This window comes from Euleptes europaea, chromosome 7 (genome assembly GCF_029931775.1).
Source record: "Euleptes europaea isolate rEulEur1 chromosome 7, rEulEur1.hap1, whole genome shotgun sequence".
NCBI lineage: Eukaryota > Metazoa > Chordata > Lepidosauria > Squamata > Sphaerodactylidae > Euleptes > Euleptes europaea.
Genome location: NC_079318.1, coordinates 79,478,676 through 79,500,784, shown reverse-complemented (window position 1 = coordinate 79,500,784; position 22,109 = coordinate 79,478,676). Strand labels below are relative to the sequence as shown.

The following is a 22,109-nucleotide window of genomic DNA, read 5'->3' as shown; positions in this document are numbered from 1 at the left end:
TGTGGTTTTCTTGTATGGGGAGCACTTTGCAGGAAGTGTGTGGATTTTACTTAGGCCCTGGCAGCAGCTCTTCTTGATCCTAACTGAACGTTGCTGCTGTGTCTTAAACAGTTCGCATGGGGGGGTATGAGACAGGCGGGTACCTTCTTCCCTGTTGAAGCCCTCAAATTCATGGAACGAAGTTAGCCATGTGGATAGTATCACTTTTGTGGCCCTGTGTTAGTCATAAGACCATAAGAAGAGTCATGTTGCATCAGACCAAGGCCCATCAAGTCCGGCAGTCTGTCCACACAGTGGCCAACCAGGTGCCTCTAGGAAGCCAACAAACAAGACGACTGCAACAGCATCCTGCCTGTGTTCCACAGCACCTAATATAATAGGCATGCTCCTCTGATACTAGAGAGAATAGGTATGCATCATGACTAGTATTCATTTTGACTAGTAGCCGTGGATAGCCCTATCCTTCGTGAATGTGTCCACTCCCCTCTTAAAGCCTTCCAAGTTGGCAGCCATCACCACATCCTGGGGTAGGGAGCTCCACAATTTAACTATGCATTGTGTGAAGAAATACTTATTTCTTCTGTTTTGAATCTCTTGCCCTCCAGCTTCAGCAGATGACCCCATGTTCTAGTATTATGAGAGAGGGACAAAAGCCTGTCCCTGTTCACTCTTTCCATACCATGCATAATTTTATAGACCTCCCCTTAAACGCCTTCTTTCCAAGCTAAACAGCCCTAAGTGTTTTAACCGCTCCTCATAGGGCAGTTGCTCTAGCCCCCCCCAATCCTTTACAGTTTTATGGACCAGCAGTGACCAAGATGAATTGTGGGAATGGGAAGTGCTCAGTAGAGCCATGAAAGAAGGGTCATCGGGATGTGCCCAGGGATAGAGCTCTGAAGAGGCTATGCTAATGCTCATTTTCTGAGGTGCCCTTTCTGTCTCTTTATTTCTTGGAAGGTTTGGCATCTGGACAGCTGTATTCCTACCCTGCTCGCCGCTGGAGGAAAAAACGCCGTGCACACCCTCCTGAGGATCCCAGACTCTCCTTTCCTTCCATTAAACCAGGTATGTCTTTTCCAAGAGAACCAGCTTGGTGTAGTGGTTAAGAGTGGTGGTTTGGAGTGGTGCACTCTTAACAGGTTTGATTCCCCAGTCCTCCACATGAGCGGCGGAGGCTAATCTGGTGAACCGGGTTGGTTTCTCCACTCCTACACACAAAGCCAGCTGGGTGACCTTGGGCTAATCACAGCTCTTAGAGCTGTCTCAGCCCCCCCTACCTCACAGGGTGTCTGTTGTGGGGAGGGGAAGGGAAGGTGATTGTAAGCCGGTTTGATTCTTCCTTATGTGGTAGAGAAAGTTGGCATATAAAAACCAACTCTTCTTCTTTTCGTACCAGAATATTTGGAACTGGCTCTGAATAATAAGGATAGCCAAGCATTGGTCAGTTGACTGATATGCTGCTGACCCTATGGACTAATCAGGTATTGTCGGTTGATTGCCTTTTGGTTTACTACGGTCTACGGTTCTAGACTCAGAGGGTATGACTGGACCAAGGTCACCTAGCGAGCTTCCATAGCACAATTGGGGATTCGAACCTGGGTCTCCCGGATACTAGTCTGACACGCTTAATCGTTACACTGCACTGGCTCTCAATAAAAGTCAGTGAGGAGAACAATTCGGTTAATCATTCACATTTATAGAAATCTTGCGTAAATATGTTTAAAAAGATAATTTTTAAACAGTTCTTTTCATTAAAAGTTCATTTAATTGGTTTCACAACATCATTATAAATTGTTTTGTAATTAGCTTAATATCAAACTGATTAAAGGATTTTAAAAAACACTATTAGTGTTTATTAATATAACAATTAATCTAGTTACTAATATAGTTATTAACTAGTTATTAATATAGTTCTTAACTATTAATATAGTCTATATTGTGGGATCCTGCATGGCGGGGGGAGGGTTGGGGTCACTGGGGTTGTGGGGGGAGGTAGTTGTTAATTTCCTGCATTGTGCAGGGGGTTGGACTAGATGACCCTGGTGGTACCTTCCAACTCTTATGATTCTATTAACTATATAACTATAACTATTCATGTTATTAATAGAAATAACAATAATAGTAATAACACATTATAAATCCAATTAATTAGCAATGAAGGAAGGATGAAACTTAACAATAGCAGAAACCAGTGCTGTTCCAAAATAGGCATATTTGTATTTGTGAGCATTGATTCTAATGATGTTCATTTAACAATATTTGGTTAGTTTTTTGACTGGTCAAATGGTCAACCCCTCCAAAAGCCCCACCTCTTCTTTCTCTCTTCAAGCTCACATATTTACATCCTGGCTAGAACCATTCCCTATGTTAGAATAGTGCCAAGTGCGTAGTGATACTGTTAGAAATAACGCTGCAGTTGTTTTTGTGTGAGGAGATGATGCTCTTTAAAAAAGGAGGGAGATGCCCTTACTGAAATCACTACAGTGGATTTTTAAAGCAGTTCACGTTCGAGTCCTGCCCTCCATAATAAGTGTGCCTTATAGTTTGTTTTTAAAGTTCTTAGGCTCACAGCAAGTCCTCTGGTAATAGAAGTTCCTCTTATAGCCTCTCCACATCGTGTGATAGTTCTGACTGGGCCCACCAGTTCTAATAACCTTCAAGTGTTATTCTTGGAGCTTAATATAACCAGACCCTTGATGTGCTAAGGCATGTTTGCAGAAACCCTGGCGATGCTTATCAGGTCAGGAACAGTCAACTTCTCTGAAAATCCGCCTGGCTACTACTTCTGTCCCAACTCCTGCAACACGTAGCCAGAGGGAAATACTGGTATGTTCTAGGTCATGCCCTCCATACATGTCCATACATGTCCAGTGATGAGGCCAATCAGGTTTTTGGCTAGCACTCTACATAACCTTGCTGTGCAACCTAGAACAGTCTCCAGGCTCCTCTGCAACAGGCAGGGATTCCTTCATGAAGAAATTAGTAGAAATGATTCCTTGAAGGCAGAAGGCTTGAAACCCACTCTCCTACTGTAATCCTTTAGCTCAGTTCTCAACCTTTCTAGTATGGTGACCCACTAAAACCCCAGCATGCACAATAAAATGGCAAAAGTGTGGGGCCCCACTTTCACAGGCTTTATTTATTAATTAAATTTCTATCCCACTCTCCCCGGTCAGGCCAGGCTCAGGGTGGGTAACAACAGTAAAATTATAAATATAACATAATGCATATTAATTATAAACAATAGCTGCTGAACGCTTGGCAGGCAGACAGAACCCCCCCCCCAATAATGTATAACTGGCAAAACTGGGAAAGGAGGGGGGAGGCCAGCAGATGACACCTCAATTGTAGGCCTGGTGGAAAAGCTCCGTCTTGCAACCCGCTTTGGGATTGAGACCCACAGGTTGGGGAATGCTGCTGTGTTGGTGGAAAAGTGCCCTGTAAGATTTTCAGGACGAGAGATGAACAGAGGCGATTTGCCGTTGCCTGCTTCTGTGTAGCAGCCCTGGACTTCCTTGGTGGCCTCTCATCCAAGAACTAACTAGGGCTATCCCTGCTTATCTGCTGAGATTGGGCAGGCCTGAGTCATCTAGGTCAGAAAGACACTGTGCTCTAGCTCAGTCTTTTTCCTCCACTGTGTTTTGAGATTCTCACACATTTTCCATTCTACAAAAGCAATCAAGGGTTTGGTGACACCTGAAGGACTAACAGGTTTATTGTGGCAGAAGTTTTTGTGCTTTGTCAGGTGCACAGCGTATTGTTCTCAGTTGGCTTGCGTCATATACGCCACTAGAAAGGAAATAAAGACTGTGAAGTGAAAAGGGCTCTGTGACATTTCTAGGGGTAACTCAGTCTTGTTCTGTGTGTGTTAAGTGCCGTCAAGTTGCTTCCGACTCATGGCGACCCTATGAATGAAAATCCTCCAAAATGTCCTATCTTTGACAGCCTTGCTCAGATCTTGCAAATTGAAGGCTGTGGCTTCCTTTATTGAGTCAATCCATCTCTTGTTGGGTCTTCCTCAACTTTTCCTAGCATGACTGTCTTTTCCAGTGACTCTTGTCGTCTCATGACGTGACTAAAATATGATAGCCTCAGTTTAGTCATTTTAGCTTCTAGGGTCAGTTCAGGCTTGATTTGATCTATAACCCATTGATTTGTTTTTTTGGCAGTCCACGGAATCCGTAACACTCTTAGTCTTAACTGAATCCATAACACTCTTAGTCTTAACTCAGTCTTAACTGGTAATAATACCATCTTCTTAGCTTTTGCTGTACTAATGGAACAGCTGCATAAATTAGCATAGCAAAATGAGGAAGATAGTGCTCCTAATTACTGCTGTTGTGAACAGAGCCTACTCTCATCTTGCATACATTTGAGCTTTGCATGGAAATGTCACAGACCTCTTGCGTTTTCTAACCTTTTGGCTCCACTGTTTACAACTCCTTTCTTGCTGCTTCTGCATGTTTGTCTGCCCTTACTAACGGAGAGCAGCGCTTCCTGTCTCTGATGAAGCAGCCCTTCTGGCCCATGAGAGCTCCTGTTAGTGCCACAGGGTTCTGGTCTTGCTGCAGTAGGCTAAAACGGTTGCCTCTCTGGGACTTCTCTTTTACAGACACTGAACAGACCTTAAAGAAAGATGGTCTGATCTCTCAGGATGGTAGCAGCCTGGAGGCCCTCCTGAGGACAGACCCTCTTGAGAAACGCAGCCTGCCTGACCCTCGAACTGATGAAGACAGCCTTGGCGAGTTCCCCGTTGCCAACAGCCGTGCTCGTAAGGTAGGGCAGAGAGAGGGCAGCCTCCCTTCCGTTTCAAGAGGGTGCTTTGTGGTAAAATGCATAAAGCTCCTCTGTTAAAATGCAGTTAAATTTACTTGTCTGTTTTGTTGTTGGGGGGCAGCAAAAGGGAGAGAATTTCACCTGGAAGAAGGTGATCTAGCAGGATGTCTCCTGGTTCCTGTTGCCTGAACTCTTCTTGATTAATATTTTGTCATCTTTTTATCTCAAGTTTCCGTATTTTTCTGGGCAGTGGGAATGCTCCTGGGATTTCCTAATGCTTACATGGTGTAGCATATCCTATATGCCAACAAAGAAAGTAGGGGATCTGGGCTACGTGGGACCTTCCCACTTGCAAGGGGTGGAGTGCTGGATGCATCCAATGTGGTGGATTAATTTTCTTTTATAGACATAAGCCTAGAGATCTTTCATTCATTGTGCATTTCCTATTGCTTACATTACAAGATGTACAAAGGACAGGCGTGTATCCAGCTTTAGGCTAGAGGAAGTTCCTGCAGCCTAAGGAGCCTTCTTCCAACTTACATGGCTCTTCTGCTGGAGGAAGGCTTCAAATGATGGTCAGTGAAGTGGCAGGAGATATGGTATTTGTTACTTTTTACAGTACAATGTATTATAAGTCCAGTACATCCTGAGTGTTACTTTTCATACACTTTCAAAATAACTGGATACCAAAATTTTCCCTTTTCAGACGACTTCTCTGATTTTCTATTGATACCGGTAGTTTGAATTCATCCTCCTTTGTCAAGAATATTTTCATAGGTCAACAGCGGATGATCCAGTTGTAACCATGAAAATCTGGCAGGCTTCACTTTCTCAGGGATTGGCTGCTCATAAACATAAATGCTCTTTCAGTTTGATAGGCAGACTGTTATCTCTGTCTCCAAAGCTCCCAGGTGCCATTTTTTCCAAGTGACCAAGCTCTCCAAAAAACAATTATGACGACTAATCCATGCTCATCCTTTCATGCTTCCTGAGAAATTCAGCTGTTTTCAACCTCTTGCGAGCTGTGCTGTTAGTATATGGTTGGATTAATGGTTTCAATTATATTAGTACATTTTGGTCACGCTGCTACAAAATTTTGCATTTGTGCTATGTGATCACATGTTGGCAGCCATCACCACATCCTGGAGCAGGGAATTCCACAATTTAACTATGTGTTGTGTGAAGACAATTGGTCTGATGCGCTGGATGATGCACCCCAAGAGTCAGATCTGCCTGTTCAAAACCCTGCCTGCAGCTTCTGTTTCCTGGACCTTTGTTTTCTTCTTGAATTGTCCTTTGCTGTTGTGCGCCCCCTCCCTTCTTAAGGCCTTCTGCTCCTTGTTTGTTCCCTCATTTTACTGCAGACTGTCTTTTTGGCTGGTAGACACTTCCTTTGTAACCAGGGTGGAATCTAATGTGAGATGTCAACCAGTCTGCTTTGCGAAAATCACTGTGGGGAAAGGGGGGAGGTGACGCTCTGCTTTTCATCATCATTTTTGGCTTGTTGAACTGCTGAATCTTGTAACCCTGCTGGCCAGCTCCCAGCATCGACTCCAATAGCCTAGTAAGGCAGCTGAAAAGGAATACTTGTAGTTTGTTTCCCAACTCCAGGAAGGCGGAGAAGTGCGAGAGAAATTCTTTCTTCTCGAGGGCTATGTGTATGTCAGCCCTTGTTTAACTCTGAATTGTGGGCATGAGATGTCCATTTGCAAGTCTCGAGTGTTTTATTTGCTTAATTAGCATATGCATATATATGTATGCAATGTAAAATACCGGGTAGGGTGGGAAAATTTTGCTTGCTTCAGTTAGGATACTTGGGGCTGGGTTCAACTCAGTGCGCACCCTGAGCAGGAGGAATTTACCAGATGGAGCCCTAAGAAGCAACGATGCAGGTGGTCTGCTACTTGGGAGTCATGCACTGGACTTTGGTAGTGAACAGCTGATGTTGCTCCTGAGGCCTAGTTGGGCACGGGAAGAGGGCTTAACATGCATACCCTGCAGCCCCCTGTTGTATTTAATATAGGAGTGAATCTGCAAAATCTTTTTAAGTGTGGAAGGATTGCAGAGGTTACGGTAATGCAGCATTACTTTTGTTTATGCCAAGCCGATTGATAGCCCTCTCCTGTGTGAGTGACCCTCAGCCTAAGCCCATTGATTACAACTGGCTTTAAGATGGAGCAGCTCTGCCTAGGATTGCTCTGTGGATCCTTTGCACTCTTCAGCTTTTTATTGCATTTGTAACTACTGTGGAAACACTGCACTTAAAATCAAGGGCAAACCCAAGGGTGCCTGTGAAAGGATGCCTCTTGGATCAAACTCCAGAGCTATTTGCCATTAGTTTTCCGCTTGTTTCTTCTACAGTAATCTCTGCTTCTCTGCTCTAGCGCATCCTAGAACCAGATGATTTCTTGGATGATCTGGATGACGAAGACTATGAAGAAGACACGCCGAAACGCAGAGGCAAAGGCAAGGCAAAGGTACAGCTAGCACAGCAGAGTTTGGGAGCCTTCTGCGTCTCCTCTGCTGGTGGACGAGGGTCACCCCAAGTGGCTGACCGCTTCCCCCCCCCTTGCTCCAAGCGCCAGTTTTGCCTGGGTTCCATCCCTGCTTCCAGTCTGAGTCCCACCTGTCCATTCAGCAGCAGTGTGTTTTTGTCAGCGCTTCTCTGTTATGACTTCATTGCAAGCATGGCCCAGACTCTTCTTGTTGCCCTCCCCCTGGATTAACTGTTCTGAGCCAGGTAGAACAGCGGCTTGATTTGCTGCATACCCCAGCAGGCACACCACCCAGTTGTGATGGGCTGTGGGAAGCAGAAGGCATCCTCCATGGCTGGTGTCAGGTGAGGGCTTTTCATCAAGCTGCGCAGCAGGAAGTGCTCTCTGTAGACCCCATGAAGTAGGATGCCTGAATAGAGGAACAGGACACTTGCTGAGTCTGAGTGGTGTAATCCTCTGGCCAGGCAGGAAAAATTCTGGCTGCCCTTAAATGCTCCTGGATAGCTCAGAAAAACCTTTTGGCTTTAGGCCAGTGGTGGGGAAGAGAATCCTACAGGTCACGAAAGGTATTTAGAAGAAGAAGAAGAGTTGGTTTTTATATGCCAACTTTCTCTACCACTTAAAGAAGTCTCAAACCGGCTTACAATCACAACAGACACCCTGTGAGGTAGGTGAGGCTGAGAGAGTGTGACTAGCCCAAGGTCACCCAGTTGGCTTTGTGTGTAGGAGCGGGGAAACAAATCCAGTTCACCAGATTAGCCTCTGCCGCTCATGTGGAGGAGTGGGGAATCAAACCCGGTTCTCCAGATCAGAGTCCACTGCTCCAAACCACCGCTCTTAACCACTACACCACGCTGGGTGGGAAGGAAGGGTAAAAGGTGATGTGGGGACAATAGAGGGGCTAGAAGCTTGCAAATTAATGGATAGCCAGCATGGTGTAGAGGCTAAAGTGTTGGATGAGGATCTGGGAGATCCAGGTTTGAATCCCCACTCTGCCATGGAGTGAGCTTGGGCCCTTTACTCCCTCAGCCTAGGCTATCTCACAGGGTGGTTGCTGTAAGGATAAAATGGGCGATAGAAGAATAACTTTGAAAGCTGGTTTGGGTCTGCATTGGGGAGAAAAAGCTAAATAATGTGAAGGGCGACAACAGAACCGGAGTTAGGATGCATGTGTGTGTGTGCGTGTGTGTCTTTGACTGTAACCCCAGAAGAAGAAAAAATGGGGCTGCAGCTGTCCCCTAGTGCAATATCATGTGCTTTATAAATATTTTGTTCATTTACAGTCTCCCTTTCTCACTGAGGCTCAACGTGGATTGCAAAATTAAAATCAGTGCTATAAAGAGGAAGATGTAGTAATAGTTGTCTTCTGTGAGGCTTAAAGGGTCTTTAAAACTTAAAATTTGTTGCAAGCATGTGCCTCTGGGGGGCAGTAATGAACTGTCATTTCTCATACAGAGTCTTGTTGGCAGCTGTTGGAGTAGGAGCCCCATTAACTGCTTCCCGTGTTTGATTAGAATTATTACCCTGCCTGATTCCAATAATGACAGCATATTTGAAAAATATGTTATATATGTATTTCAGTTTGTGTGTCTGCCTCATGTGGCTACCGTACTGTGCGCAACAGATGCTATTTTTGTAAACAAAACAGTTACCTTGGTATTCTTATGTGGGGGCTGGAAACATATCTCAGTTCCTTGGGCCTATAAGAGCTCTTTTCCCCCTCAGCCAGCTACTATTTTATTTATTACATTTATATCTTGCCTTTCTTCCATTACGGTGGTTTAAATAGGATTCCCAAGAAACCTCCCAGCCAGGCACTGGTGAAACCCAGACCTGTCTGCTTCGCTTAGTTTCAGCAAGATTGCTGTCTCTGGCTATACCTTGGGGCCAGAATGTCACACAGCTGCTAAAATTGCTGCAGTTCCGTCACTTTCTCCTTTTCCGGTTTTCTAGGGCAAAGGAGTTGGGGGTGCCCGGAAAAAACTCGATGCCGCCGTTTTGGAAGACAGAGACAAACCTTATGCCTGTGACAGTGAGTACAAAGGCGGGCCATGCTGGGGGATGGAAGCTGCCATGAGTACTCTTTAAACACGGTTTTGCTAGAGAGGATGGTGCTGAAGGGTTTGGGATGAATGACATGTTTGGTCTCTTTAGAAAAATGCTTTGGAAGTGCTGGAGAAGCTTCCTGCTCTGTCTTGGCTGTCTCCTGAGGTTGCAAGGAGCCGCCTTATTATGAGAAACCGCAAAATGGTGACTTTTCTTTGCCCAGCTTAGGAGGATGCAAGCTTTTCAATTTCGCGGAGCTCTTTGTTTTGCCTGCTGAAGAGTTTTGTGGACATGCAAATGCTTGCACATTCCTTCTCTCGGCCTAAGTCGACTGCCACAAAGTGAGAAGTTTTGGCAGCTTCTTCATTTCCTTAGGGTCAAGCACGAAAACCCAGCAACAGTACTGTCAACCCTGACTTGCTGGAGTTTTCTCAGCCTTGAGATTCTTTAACTGGAGATGCTGGGGATCGAACCTGTGGTCACATTGATGTGAAGCAGGTGCTGGACTACAGAGCCTACACCCCTTCCTCCTCCTTTGGCAGAATCCAGGGTGGAGTATGCAAACACATAGTACAGAAGGGGTAGCTGCTTTGCCTGGGTATCACTTTGCTAATATTCCATCTCTCATACGGGCCTCCATTGTAAGAAGACCAGCCCCGACTATATTACTTGACTCTTCCGTTCCCTGTGTACCAATTTGGAATTGAGTGCCCATGCAAACCTGGCTATTATCATGGAGGGTGGGGGGAACTGACAAGAATTTTTAAAAATGGCAAAGAATGAGTTTTTGAAATTACTTTTCTTTCTCTCCTCCTTTACTGTCCTGTACAAATTTATATCTCCCTTTTAATTTAAAATTAACACCAGTGAGCATTTTCTTTTCTCCTTTTTAATCGCTCTATATAGCTTACTGTGTGCATGTGTGTGACCTATAGTGTTTTCACCTTTCTCTCATTATTCTCTTTCTGTATTTCAGATAGTTACAAACAAAAGCATACCTCGAAACCTCCTGACCGAGGTAGTCCATTCTCTCTGTCTGCTATTTTATTTCCTCCTGACTTTGTTCTCCTGAAATGTTAGTTTTAAAAACTCTTTTAAAAAAGTGGGTATATTTTGATGCAGGGCACCAAAAATCCCTTCCTCTTGTGATGTGCTTTTTGGATGTTTTTGTGTGTGTGTGTGTGGGGGGGGCATTGTTTTTTTCGTTTGGAGGACATAAGAGAACTTGTTTATTTCTCATAAATGGTAGAGAGGTTGGGAGTTCAAATTTGTGTTTGATTTGAGAGAACGGAATCTGCGTGTGTGTATGCGTCAGTGTTGCATGCACCAGTGTTGTAGGGAAATGTACAGGGTTTTTATAAATAAGGTGCTTGTATCCAGAAGTTAGAAGCTCCGTGGCGCAGAGTGGTAAGCTGCAGTACTGCAGTCCAAGCTCTGCTCACGATCTGAGTTCGATCTCGACGGAAGTTGGTTTCAGGTAGCCGGCTCAAGGTTGACTCAGCCTTCCATCCTTTCGAGGTCGGTAAAATGAGGACCCAGCTGGCTGGGGGTAAAGGGAAGATGACTGGGGAAGGCACTGGCAAACCACCCCGTACAACAAAGTCTGCCTAGTAAACGTCAGGATGTGACGTCACCCCATGGGTCAGGAATGACCTGGTGCTTGCACAGGAGACCTTTACCTTTTATCCAGAAGTTACATTTATGTATCGCAGTTGTACCCCACTTTTCAGTCAAATGTTCTCTCAAAGCTGCTTACAGCTGTTAAAATTCAACACCCATACCATGGTGGGTGTTGTACATAAACAAAAAACAAGGTATGGGTCCTGCCTTTCCCAGAATAGAAACAAAGACTCACAATGGAAAAGGTGCGGCAGAGAGTGGATGGAGATCTGTTGAGGGCAGAGTTTAGCACTTTGGTGCATGTATTAGTTGCTTGCCCATTTTAAAACTTGTTAAAGCATGGAAGAATGAATCAACATTGGCTAACATTATGACTCTTTTAATGGTTTCTGGGGTGATGGGCCGCAGTGCTGTCCTCCTGGCTCCTCTGAAGGGCCGTAGCATGAAGAGAGCCACCTGCAGTCTTCCCAACAGCCTGCAATGGAATGGCTTACTGTTAAAAACTTAGACCCAGTCAGAGCCAGGCTGAGCTTTCCTGGCAGGTAGTCTTGCTTGGATGGAGATGATGGAGCAGCCCAGCAAGCCTTTGGTCCTCCATCCAGGGAAAGGCGCTAGAGTGCTTTTTCTCTGGCCAGTGGCAGGAGCCAAGCTAGGCTTCCTCCTTGCTGTGCCACTCTTCCTGGGAGGGTGGAAATGCAAACTCCCAGTGCCTCTGGGCCCTCTGGCCAGTGAAGGGGGCTAGAGTGCCTTTCTCCTCACTAGAGCAGTCACAGAAACATGAAGAAGTTCTTCATATTTGGGCTGCTGAGGTTAGGAAGCATTTTTCTTCCCACAGTGTGACCCTTGATTTCTTCTTTCCATGGCAGTCTGACAAGTAATTTTTGTAGAATGGTTAGGTGACAAGTCTTTTTAGAGAGGTACTGTGTAATGGTTCAAGTGTCAGGTTCAAAAAGGAGAGGCCTAGATCTAAATCCCTGTGCAATTCACTGGATGACCTTGGGCCAGCCTTTCTCCAGTTAGTCTATGTCACAGGGTGGTTGTGAGGATAAAGTGGAGTTTAGGAGAGGGATGCTCTTGGAGGAAGGGTGGGATAAAATGTTACATGCCAGCAGGTGGGATAAAATGCTATATGACATCATGGTGTAGTGGGTGACCACAGTTCTCTGTGAACTCTCTCAGCCCCACCTACCTCACAAAATGACTGTTGTGGGGAGAGGAAGGTAAGGAAATTGTAAGCTGGTTTGATTGTCCTTAAACGGTAGGCATATAAAAACCAACGTCGTCGTCTTCTAACCTTCTTGCCTACGTGTGAATATTTAGTCATTTGTGGTCCAAAAGAATTTTGTAAACTTGTTTGTCACCTGGAGGCAATTTTGACTCGCTGCAGGTGACCAAATGAATGGCAGTTGACAAGTTCTGCATGACAGTATGTTTGGTGCTGCAGAGTTGCCCCAGCTACATTTCCTTGGGAAGATTTTTCATGGATTCTGTTTGTGGTATGGCTGACATATTTGGGGTCAAGAAAGAACCTCTCCCTTGAGTAGCTGATTAGTGGTATGTGGGGTATGTGTGTGAGAGAGATACTTCTGCGTTGTATGATTTGGTTTACTTGCTGTAGTCATCCGAAGCTACTCGTTCTGCAAGCATCTTTTTATGATGTACCTGCTGTGCTTGCTGCATGTTGTGATTAGAGTTGCCAACTGCCTGGAGGAAAAAAATGGCCTGTCCCTTTAATAGAGGCTTAATGGGATGTTATTTATCTGGTGGTTTGATTTACCTGCATGCCATGAAAAGCTTCAGTTGCTCTTTTCCACACATTATGCTTTCTAGTAAAGGCCCATGGCATCTTTCTTTTCCAGGCATGTTGGCAACCATAGCTGAGCTTGATACATGAGGAACTGTTGGAGAAGGCTAACTTTCCCCCTGTCCTGGGTAGCTGTTCTAATATTAGCCCTGCCCTGGCTGGTTAGGAACAGAATAGGAGGAGTCGAATTTTTTTTTAAATGGAGGTAGGTAACAGGCATGTGAAGTTTAAGCATGTACTCTGTTAAGCTAGGTCAGAATTAGCTTGCTTCAGACCGGACTTGCAGTATGAAGCACACCTCCGTTGATTTGTACTGCAAGTCTGTGCTTGTTCCGCCCTGTGCCATCTCCAAATGAGGCTTCTTACCTTCCACTGCCCAGCATGCTGTAAACAAACTCTTTATTTTTTCTTATCAGCAACAATCCCGTTTCTCCCCTTATTTAGCACGGAGCAAATGCTTTCCACCAATAATTCCCCCATAGGGCAAACCAAGCATGAAGAAAGGAAGCATGCAGAGGGAAAAGTGAGGGTTTTTAGGAGTGTCAATTGTAAGCTGTTCTGCTTCCAGCTGCCAGCAGGTGTAAGCTGTCAGTCTACCCATTTATTGGGTCTCCCATAATGCAATTTTTCTGTCTTAAGCTGGGGAGGGGGCTTGTTGCCCTTAAGACAGGGATGCATTTGAACTGTACGGGAGGCTTCCTTTTCTATCCACAGCCAGGGATAATGTATTAACACAGCCTTGGGGTCCAAAAGGCCTTGGAACTTGACATGCTCTGTTAATGATAGGCCAGAGACGGAGTCTTCAGTTTTCTCTGCCCTGTATAATGACCTCTTTTCGCTCTTTGCTTCTGGCTTCTTTTCATGGCTTCCAAGGCCTATGGCAGTAATCTTAGATTGTGGCGGCATTCTTTTTTTAAAACTATGTTTTATAAAGCATTTAACTCAAAAGTACAAACAACAAGAAATAAACCATAGTTTGTATAGTTTGATCTTGTCAGATTGTTTCAGAAACACAATACTATGCCAAAGCTCAACAGGGGCAAGTCAATTAATTCACAAACATAATGTTACAGACATTCTGGTTGGCCTGGAATGTTTTGGTACTCCCTTTGCCTAGCTACTGTAAGAAGATTTTAATCTAAAGTAGTGTTCTCTACATTCAGATAGGGGTGTGTGTGTGTTGTTTTTAAATACATTTGGGATAATTGCAGCACTTCTGTTAGTAAAACCAGTTGACTAATTTATAGCATTTTCCCCAGTGACGTCAGCTTTTAAAACATTTCTACCAAATATGTTAATGGTATTAATACAAATATTGTTGGAAAATTTGGGCTAGGAGCATGGAATGAAACAGGAGAGAGACTCAGAATTCTGTGAAGACAACACGTTCATAGCGAACACACGTTCATAGCGAACACACATTTCAGGCACCCGAACAGACGATTGTATGTGTGGATATCACCGGATGGCCAATACAGAAATCACATAGATTACATAATTGGAAGCAGAAGATGGAGAAGTTCTGTCCTCTCTGCTAAAACAAGACCAGGAGCTGATTGTGGTACAGACCATTAATTGTTAATGGCAACAGTTAGAATAAAGCTGAAGAAAAATACTGAAACATTCATAGTGCCAAAATACAATCTAAACATCCTTTCTGAAGAGTTTAAAGAGCATGTAAAGAATGATTTGCATTACTAAGTTCAGGTGAATGTAAACCAGAAGAATTCTGGGTTGAAACCAGAGATATTGTTAAGGGACACTGCGCAAAGATTATTCCTGTAGCCAAAAGGAATGAAAAGCTTCAATGGATAACTGATGAAACTCTTAAAATTGCCAAAGATAGACAACAAGCAAAAGTAAAAAGTGACAGCAATAGAATCAGAAGTCTAAATGCAGCATCCCAGCGACTCAGATGTAGAGACAAAGAGAATTATTATAATAACCAGTGTAAAGATATAGAACAACAAAAACAGGAAGAACAAGTCCTGTTCCGCAAGATTCAAGAAATCAAAGGGAAACATAAAGCATGGTTAGGCATGCTGAAAGATCAACATAGAAATACATTAACTGAACAGAGCAAAATAAATAAACAATGGGAACGCTGAAGAACTATGGAGAAGAGATGAAAGGATGACAGAGTCCTTCAAGAAGAATCTTTTGAAGAAGAACTGGCAATTTTAGAAAGTGATGTGAAAGCTGCATTGAGTGAAAGTAAGAGAAACAGATCACCAGGAGCAGATGGGATATCGGTAGAGCTATTCCAAGCCACCGAAACAGAGTCCATAGAAACATAGAGCTGAAAGGGACCTCAAAGGTCACCCAGTCCAACCCCATGCACAAAACAGGAAATTCACAAATACTCCATCCAAATCTTAACTCCTTCCAAATCTTAACAAGAATGATCAACAAAAAAGGAAAACAGAACAATTGCCCACAGACTGGAAATGCTCCGTCTACATTCCAATTAATTTCAAATGTGAGTAAAGTAATGCGCAAAATCTTACAACAAAGACTGGTACCATATATGGAGCGAGAAATGCCAGATGTTCAAGCTAGATTCAGAAAAGGAAGAGGCGCTAGAGATCATATTGCAAATTTACATTGGCTACTGGAGCATATGGGAGAAAAATTTCAGAAAAAAATCAGCTTGTTTTTTATAGATTACAGCAAAGCTTTTGACTGTGTGGATCATGAAAAGCTATGAGTGGTTTTAAAAGAAATGGGTGTGCCACAACATCTGATTATTTTGATGCACAACCCATACTCTAGACAAGAGGCTACTGTTAGGACAAAATATGGAAAAACAGAATGGTTTCCAGTTGGCAAAGGTGGCAGACAAGGATGTATTTTTTCTCCTTATCTTTTCAGTCTGTATGCTGAACACATCATAAGAAAAGCTGGACTAGATTTATATGAAGGTGGAATGAAAATTGGTGGAAGGAACATTAACAATTTGAGATATGCAGATGACAACACATTACTGGCAGAAAATAGTGAAGACTTGAAATGTCTACTGATGAAAGTTAAAGAAGAAAGTGCCAAAGCAGGATTACAACTGCACATCAAGAAGACAAAAGTAATGACTACTGATGAATTACACAACTTCAAGGTTGAGGAGGAGGAAGTTTAAATTGTGAAAGATTTTCTATTCCTTGGCTCAATCATCAACTAAAAGGGAGACTGCAACCAAGAAATCAGGAGGAGATTGAGACTGGGAAGGGCAGACATGAAGGAGATACAAAAAAAAAAAATCTCTAAGTATAAGGATGTATTGCTGGCAACCAAGATCCAGATCATTCATACCATAGTATTCCCATTACTATGTACCGGTATGAAAGTTGGACAAAGAAGAAAGATGACAGGAAGAAAGTTGATTCATTTGAAATGTGGTGTTGGAGGAGAGTGCTATAGATATCAGGGACTGCCAAAAAGACAAATAAGTGGGTTTTAGATCATATCAAGCCTGAACTCTCCCTGGAAGCTAAAATGACCAAACTGAGGCTGTTGTACTTTGGTCACATTATGAGAAGACGAAGAGTCACTGGAAAAGACAATAATGCTAGGAAAAGTTAAAGGCAGCAGGAAAAGAGACCCAGCATGAGATAGATTGACTCAATAAAGGAAGCCACAGCCCTCAGTTTGCAAGACCTGAGCAGGGCTGTTAACAATAGGACGTTTTGTAGGTCATTAATTAATAGGCTTGCCATAAATAGGAAGCAACTTGACCGTACTTAACTCACACACACACACACATTAATACAAAGTATCTCCAACTAATATTGGGGGATGGATTTAATTGTTTGCTTGTTTAGAAAATGTTTGTGTCGCCTCTCCAGGGAACCTGCCTGAGGTGGCTTACAAAATGAAATAGAACTACCAAAAAACCCACTAAAAGTTATGAAAGATGTTAATTAAAAACCCAGCCAGAGCATAAAAACACTGAGCACCTGTACATGACTTTAACAGGTTTCAGGCTGAGAGCGCACTATAAAAATGGTATCAAGAGATCAACCCCTTAATTAAAAACCCGAGTAAACAGGAAACCTTTTGGTCTAGTGGCTACAAGAGAGTATAGTAGGTGCCAGTTGAGCTTCAAGGTGAAGGGCATTCTATAGGTGAGGTACCACTAAAAAAATGCCTCATCTCTGGTTTGCATTTTACTTAGTCTAACTGTGTATGACATCATTAATAAGATTTGAAACGGATAGACAAAAAAAGGTTTTTACGCAGATTGAAGGATAATACCCTGTTTTCCTTAGCTAACATAATTCCGGACTGGAAAGGAGTCTGTTTAGTCTTTGTTCTCTGGTATCACATTCCACAAGACATTTTATATATTAGTAATCCTTCAGTGTTTGTTGATCCTCTTAAAAGGGGTTGGATCCTGCTGTCTGTCAGGGGAAGGGGCACTGGTCTTTCCTGTGTTGTCTCTCCCCCCCCCCCCCCGTCCTTTCTGATCTAGAGACTGTTTATTCCTAGAATCACAGACCTGTGTAGTCTAATAGCTGCATAGCTTGGGAGGCTGCAGTGGGAAGGGGCGGGTGAAATCTCCCTTTCCCATCAGCAGACCTGCACTGGTGGAACAGACAGGGCAATTTCATCTCATTTCCTACTGCGGACTCCCTGCTCCTGTGGCTGTTAGACCACACTGGTCCTGCGGCCCCAGCAAAAAAACTTCCCCAGGTTTGGGAAGGACTACTGGAGGGAGGGCAGCACAGGAAAGGTCCATGATCCTCAGTCCAGGGATTATGGAATCCAAGCCAGAATTTGCTAACCCTCAGGGCCATCATTGTAAACTGGGTTTGTGTGTGTCATGGGTTAATTTTCCACCCCGATTAAGATTGGTCAGCAGCCCTGACTTTTCCCTTCCTGTTAGTTTTCCCTAGCACCACCTTGTGGCTTGGTTTGCTGGCATGAATTGCCTGCAGCCTCTCTTCTGCTTGTGGCCTATGGTGGTGTGGGTTGGGTATGGGGCTCAGCAGGCTTCAGATCCTCTCAGCGTTAACAGGTCAGAGTTCGCACAACACACTTGGGCTGTATCTGGGTTAACCTCCGAAATAGTTGGGCTGGTGTGCTTGGCGGTTGGTTCCTCCACCACTACCCAAAAGTGGCCAAACAACCCCCTAAGGATCAAATAAAAATTTTAGGGAATCAAATAAAAAAATCATTTTAAGGAAGCTAAGGATTTGACAGCCATGTACCCTCTATGTGGTGTGGCATACTGAAAGGAGACAGACGGGCTCAGAAATCTGTGGATAGATGCCCCTTGATTCTGAATGTGTGTAGACTGACCGTGGATACCTGGGGGTGGGCAGCTGTGTTGGTTCTAAGAGGATCTGTCATTATTTTGGGAATGGGACAAGGTCCCCCTCCCACTGTACCTTAACAAGAGCTCCTTTGGCACTGAAGCCATTTCCTGCTTTTCCTTTCCTGCCTCTTCCAAATACACTTCTCCCACTCAGACTAAGCCTTTTGAGAAGCAAAGAGAGCAGTAGAGGAACAAGCCAGCCCCCCTTAATCAGCTGTGTTTACACTAGCCTTAAGAGAGTCATAACTTTTTTTTTTTTGGCAAATTAGCTTTCCAGTTGTGGAAAAACACTTGCTGCGGGGCTTAATGGACTTCAGAAAAGATTTGTTTCTTTCCCCTGCAGCTGATCCCTTGGCTGAAGAGGAAAGCGCTGGGGAAGAGGGTGCTGCCCTCTGAGCATGGTCTGCCTGTATGTTTCTGAGTCCAGTTTGGGGGCCTGCTGCTGGTTCTTCAGTAGTGGTCCAGTTTGGGTTGCCCAGCTGCTGGTGGAGGTGATTTGCTTGTCCCTGTACCGAAGGACATGTGCCTTCTGTGTTGGGGGTCCAAGAACCTGGCCCCCAGGTAATTTTTGCCTCGAGGGCAGAGAAATATCTGGAGACAGAGGGACAGCGAGTCAGGCGCAGATCTGTGCTGGGCATCGAAGAGCTCCTTCTGGTGGCTGCTTTGACCTAGAAAAGCCACATCCTGAGATCCGGGCACATTGTTGCAATAACTTTAGAATTGTGTAGGCCTTTGAATGTCCATGCAGCGTTTTCCTTCTATGGAGGTCTAGAACCATTGTTTTATTCATTTATTTTTAAAAGTAAACCTTAAATGGCTTTCAGTACATATTGCTCTGTGGTAGCCAATTTTTCTCTTTGCGAGGGAGGAGCCAGAGGACATTGGGGAAAGGGGTTATGAGGTGGTAAACTAGGTACAGGTTATCATTATGCTGTTATATACATTTAAGAGAATACCAGGTGTGTCCAGAAATCTGAATGTGATTTTGCCTCCCTTTTGACAGTCGCTTAGGGTTTATGCACCCGTGGGAGCCTTCCACTTTTTATTGGTAGTTTCTGGGTGGGCATCGCAGCTGGGGGACAGATCAGTGGGTTTGGGATGAGGTTTGTTGAGAGGGAGATACTCCCTTGGCTGCTGGGGCTACTCATCCTGTGTCTTTGTGTTTTATTAAAATTTCTTCCTGTTCAGTCTGCGGGAAGCGTTACAAGAACCGGCCTGGACTGAGCTATCACTACGCACACTCCCACCTGGCTGAGGAGGAAGGGGAGGACAAGGAAGACTCGCAGCCTCCCACGCCTGTCTCCCAGAGACCGGAGGAGCAAAAAAGTGAGGCTCTTCTCCTTCTGGGGCTGATAATAAGTTCATTCTTTTGTAGCTGCTTTCTCCCCACTCTGGCTTAATCTCAGCCAGAGGTGATGATGCTGGTATTCAGTTAGGGTTAGAAGTCCTGATGCAAGATTGGAGTGCCCCTGTGCATGTGCAGACTGCCTTTCGTGGACCCAAATGAACTTTGCATTTCTGATTAGAAGAACTGTCTTGAAGGTTAGAGGGTACATAGAATCATAGAGTTGGAAGGGACCACCAGGGTCATCTAGTCCAACCCCCTGAGCAATGCAGGAAATTCACAACTACCTCCCCCCCACACCCTCAGTGAACCCTACTTCATGCCCAGAAGATGGCCAAAAAACAAACAAACCCTCCAGGATTCCTGGCCAATCTGGCCTGGAGGAAACTTGCTTCCTAACCCCAAAGTGGCGATCGGCACTACCCTGGGCATGCAAGAAAGGGCCACAAGAACCAAACACTGATGCAAACCTTTCTGCCCTCCCTCTCATGATCTGCCTAAGGTCATAGGATCAGCATTGCTGACAGATGGCCATCTAGCCTCTGCTTAAAAAGCTCCAGGGAAGGAGAGCCTACCACCTCCCGAGGAAGCCTGTTCCACTAAGGAACCGCTCTGTTAGGAAATTCTTCCTGATGTTTAGCTGGAAACTCTTTTGATTTAATTTCAACCTGCTGGATCTGGTCTAGCCTTCTGGGGCAATAGAAAACAACTCAAGCTTGAGTCCCCAGGGCCTTTCATTTTAGAAGTTAAGCACCATACACCCCACTGCATATCTCACCCTGCTGTGCTCTGTGGGGCCCTGATGCCACCCTGTGTATGTCAGTGTCGCAGTCAGGATTGGGGTGCGTGGCTTAAGTGTGTTGGGCCAGGACCCCGGAGCCCTGGGTGCAAATCCCCACTCAGTCATGAAATTCAGTGGGTGAGCCCAGGGCAAGTCACCCTCTCAGCCTGGCCCACCTCATAGTGTGGTTGTGAAGAATAAACGGGGCGGGGGGAAACACGTATCCTGCCCCGAGCTCCTTGAAGGAAGGGTGGGATAAAGAAGTGAGAACTAGGACTGAGTTGCTGGGCCTTTCTGGAGGTAGGCCTTCAGATACCAGCGGTGTTCTCTTACTGTAAATCTACAACTCTTCCAGGCAGTCAGGATCAGGAAGACAGGATGAGTGTAGAAGAGCCAGCCAGCAAGGTGAAGAGACACTGGAGAAGAAGAGCTGGAAAACTCACATTCAAGCTAGTTGCAGAACTGGGTGGGGTGGGTTGTGAGTGTGGCCTTACCTGTATAGACCTGGATTTGGGCAGGGGGTGGGGTTGCCGCCTGCCTTGACTCACTTGTCCGTCGCAAATGGCTTCTTTTGCAGCAGCCAAGAAGGGCCCCGATGGTTTGGCCTTGCCCAACAATTACTGTGATTTCTGCCTGGGAGACTCCAAGATCAATAAGAAGACAGGACAGCCGGAGGAGCTGGTTTCATGCTCTGACTGTGGGCGCTCAGGTACATGGCCGGGAGGTGGAGGAAGCCAGATCCTATTTTGAGACAGCGTTTTGCTGCCCATGGTTTTTCTTTGTGGCATATCTCCCTCGTCTCTTGCCTCTTTGGGTTGGCTTCTCCAAGGATTACTTCTGAATTTTATCTTTCTCATGCATCTGCTTGTTTTATTAATTGAAAACATTTTAATGCTGTCTTTCCACCCAGTTAGGGTCCACAAGCTGGTGAACATAAAAACAATAGAACATGTAAAAATGTACAGTACAGTTAAAAATATAAAATTCAATTAAAACATGTAAACAAACAACACTAGAAGGAGGGCCAAAAACTGTTATTGGGGGTACAGCAGACGAAACAAAAAAAGTCTTCACCTGCTGGCGAAAGACATTGATAGAGGGAGACAAACGAATCTCACTGGGGAGGAAATTCCAAAGTTTTGGTGCCACAATGAAGAAGGCCCTTTCTGGAGTTGCCACCCATCTAGCCTCAGATGGTGGGGGCAACCGAAGCAGGGCCTCTGAGAATGACAAGAGTGAGACTGTTGTAAGGATAAAATAGGCCAATCCTCCCCCCCCCCCGAGTATGCTGCCCTGATCTCCTTAAATAATACTGAACTCACATAGGCTGGCTACTCATATAATAATACAGCATTTATTAACAATCAAAAATAGTGAAATCTAAACACACCCGTGAGTCCTATATGTGCTATTCAAATGAAACAACACACTAAAACATACAAGCATAGAAACCTATACAAACAGAGTATCCAATGATGACTGATTTCCTAATTTCAATGTCCACAGTTGTTGTAGGAATATCCAGCAACGTAGTGTTGCTAGTCAACTGAAAACTTTTACTCCAGTAGGGATTGCAATGATTATAGTGGCCGAGGTAAAGTATGCGCGAGTGTCTGCGTCTATTCCAACTGTAAACATATGGTGAGCTCAAACCATAAACCCAAGGAAACTCACACATGGACTCTTTGGATGAGGTGACACCTTTATTACAACTAAGGACATTGATAATAGGCAATCAGCCATTATTGGATATTCCTACTACAACTGTGGACATTGCCTATTTTCAATCAGCCATCATTGGATACTCTGTATAGGTTTCTATGCTTGTATGTTTTAGTGTGTTAAAGGACTCACGGGTGTGTTTAGATTTCACTATTTTTGATTGTTAATAAATGCTGTGTTATTATATGAGTAGCCAGTCTATGTGAGTT

General features: G+C 44.5%; 1 protein-coding gene across 4 annotated transcripts in view; it reads left to right on the top strand.

Moving 5' to 3' along the window:
• DPF2 (double PHD fingers 2) overlaps positions 1-22,109 on the top strand; it is a 29,922-nt gene that overhangs the window by 2,695 nt on the left and 5,118 nt on the right. The window contains exons 3-9 of one of the 4 annotated variants that reach the window (XM_056852474.1): positions 958-1,065; positions 4,613-4,776; positions 7,161-7,253; positions 9,225-9,303; positions 10,294-10,335; positions 19,241-19,378; positions 20,756-20,887. In XM_056852474.1, the coding sequence (XP_056708452.1) occupies positions 958-1,065; positions 4,613-4,776; positions 7,161-7,253; positions 9,225-9,303; positions 10,294-10,335; positions 19,241-19,378; positions 20,756-20,887 (756 nt within the window). The remainder of the gene's footprint in view (positions 1-957; positions 1,066-4,612; positions 4,777-7,160; positions 7,254-9,224; positions 9,304-10,293; positions 10,336-19,240; positions 19,379-20,755; positions 20,888-22,109) is intronic. The other 3 variants (XM_056852475.1, XM_056852478.1, XM_056852476.1) reach the window with 3 other exon arrangements.